This window comes from Cryptotermes secundus, unplaced genomic scaffold, assembly GCF_002891405.2.
Source record: "Cryptotermes secundus unplaced genomic scaffold, Csec_1.0 scaffold779, whole genome shotgun sequence".
In the NCBI taxonomy this organism is placed as follows: domain Eukaryota; kingdom Metazoa; phylum Arthropoda; class Insecta; order Blattodea; family Kalotermitidae; genus Cryptotermes; species Cryptotermes secundus.
The window spans coordinates 1,364,408-1,366,511 of record NW_019737096.1 but is presented as its reverse complement, the minus strand read 5'-3'; the positions used below and the strand labels follow the sequence as shown (position 1 = coordinate 1,366,511).

Here is a 2,104-nt window from a genome sequence, read left to right as displayed (position 1 = left end):
CTTGATGATTTCACGAATTTTTTCAACATTTTCATGTGTTCGGGCCGTGGAAGGACGACCAGAACGAGGTTTGTCATCAATTGACATTTCACCATTTTTGAAACGGGAAAACCACTGAAACACTTGAGTTTTCCCCATAGCATCGTCCTTGTACGCCGTTCTTAACATTTCAAGAGTTTCTGTTCCACTTTTCCTGAGCAAAAAGCAGAATTTCACCGCCACACGCTGTTCACGAAAATCAGCCATTGCAAAAACGACGATCACACAAAACAGTTGTCACTATAAACTCTGCCGAAACTAGTCCTTATCTTCTGAAGCAATGGTAGTCGGCTTATCGACTCAGGAATGTTAGCTCTATGCGCTCATAGCGGCAAAACGCAGTACTACAAAAGCTCTGCCCACAAAAAAATTAGTTCAGTTTCTTTTGGGTACCCCATCGTATGTATATATATATATATAATTGTTTACAGGCATTCACATTCACAGTTCAGAGCTTATGGATTTTAGACATCCTGTCACAGTATATTAGTGGAGATCTATTACATTTACAATCCATGATGCTATATAAGAAGCCTCATAATCTATCAACCGTAGTAATTACTTTCCTTCTATAATACCTCAATAAGTAATCAGCATATGAAGTAGATTAATAATGATGCATTAATTATATTCTCCATCCAAAGGTTTATCTATGTATGCCAATTTGTGACTACTTGGTTACTTTAGATGGAGAACTGTTCAGTATGACACTTAGAGAACCAGTTGGGGTGGTAGGTCAGATCATCCCATGGAACTACCCTATTCTGATGCTTGCCTGGAAGTGGGGGCCAGCGCTTGCTACTGGGTGCACAATTGTTCTCAAACCTGCAGAACAAACACCTCTTACTGCCCTCTATGTTGCTGCTCTTAGCAAAGAGGTATGTGTTAGCTGAGGATGATGCCAAGATTAGAGCCATTTTTATTCATCACTTATGTGTGTGTGTGTGTGTGTGTAGGTAGGGGGGGCGCACATTCATAACTTTTATGTGATGTGTTTAACATTAAATTGCTTCATACTGATGCTGTTTCAGAGGGCTGCACAGAGGAAACAGCATTAATAGATACAATAATGCATAAATTTTGCTTGATGTTGCTGTTGTCTCCTATGGCTACTTAGAGGAAATAACCTCAATGAATATGATATTGCATGGATCTTGCTTGATGCTGCTGTTTTGGAGGGCTGCACAGAGAGAACAGCATTAATACATATATTGCATAAGTCTTGCATGATAATTCTGTTGTTTCAAATGGCTAACTAATTAAATAACTTTTCAAGTCTGCTTTAAGGAATTATATTCTTACACATATTTTTTTATTCTACAGAAGAGTTTATATCACATTATTAGTTCTCTTTTGTAAAAGTTTTTAGTCGTGTTTAGCTTTTGTAGTCTTTTGTATTGTCTATTTTTTAAGCACTTATACTCATATTTTGTTATGCTACATTCTTTACCTACTCTGTCGTTTATATACTGTTTATATACTGTATATATATATCTTTGTTTAATGTCTCTTTTGCTCAAGTTGCATTGTGCAGTGTACATCTCCTGACATGTTTCATATTCACCTGTCAATAGATGAACGCTGGATTAATGAAATTTATAAGTATGTGTGTATGGGGTCCCAGGCTGGAGGCCATTTCACACCAGCCTCCTAGTTTTTTCTTCACAGGCTGACTTTCAACTGACAACTGGTCAACTTAATTGCCTTCAAGATAACTTCTCAGCGTTGACCACACCAAAACCACCATTCCTCTATTGTTGGACACATTCGTTTCCACAGGAACGTATTTACCAAGCCACTGTTTAGAAGCGGGTTGCTTAACCCTGTTGTTCTACTGTTGCAGGCATCACTACTTGGCAATGGGTCTAATTTTTTTTTTTAATTCGCTTAGTGGGTGGTGGAGTCCAACTGAGTGCACTCGGTACGGCGGCCACTGATTGGCCTATTGTAGCCTGCCCCGGGTGATTATGATGATGGAGAATTTGGGGGAATGAAGATTGGCAGGGGGAACCGGAGTACTTTGAGAAAACCTGCACCAGCGCCACTTTGTCCACCACAAATCCCA

At 39.2% G+C, this 2,104-nt stretch overlaps 1 protein-coding gene across 1 annotated transcript in view; it reads left to right on the top strand.

Annotated features, from left to right (window-relative positions):
• LOC111870181 (retinal dehydrogenase 1) overlaps positions 1-2,104 on the top strand; it is a 33,815-nt gene that overhangs the window by 22,284 nt on the left and 9,427 nt on the right. Inside the window, exon 5 of the mRNA XM_023862257.2 lies at positions 727-917. Coding sequence (XP_023718025.1) covers positions 727-917 — 191 coding nt within the window. The remainder of the gene's footprint in view (positions 1-726; positions 918-2,104) is intronic.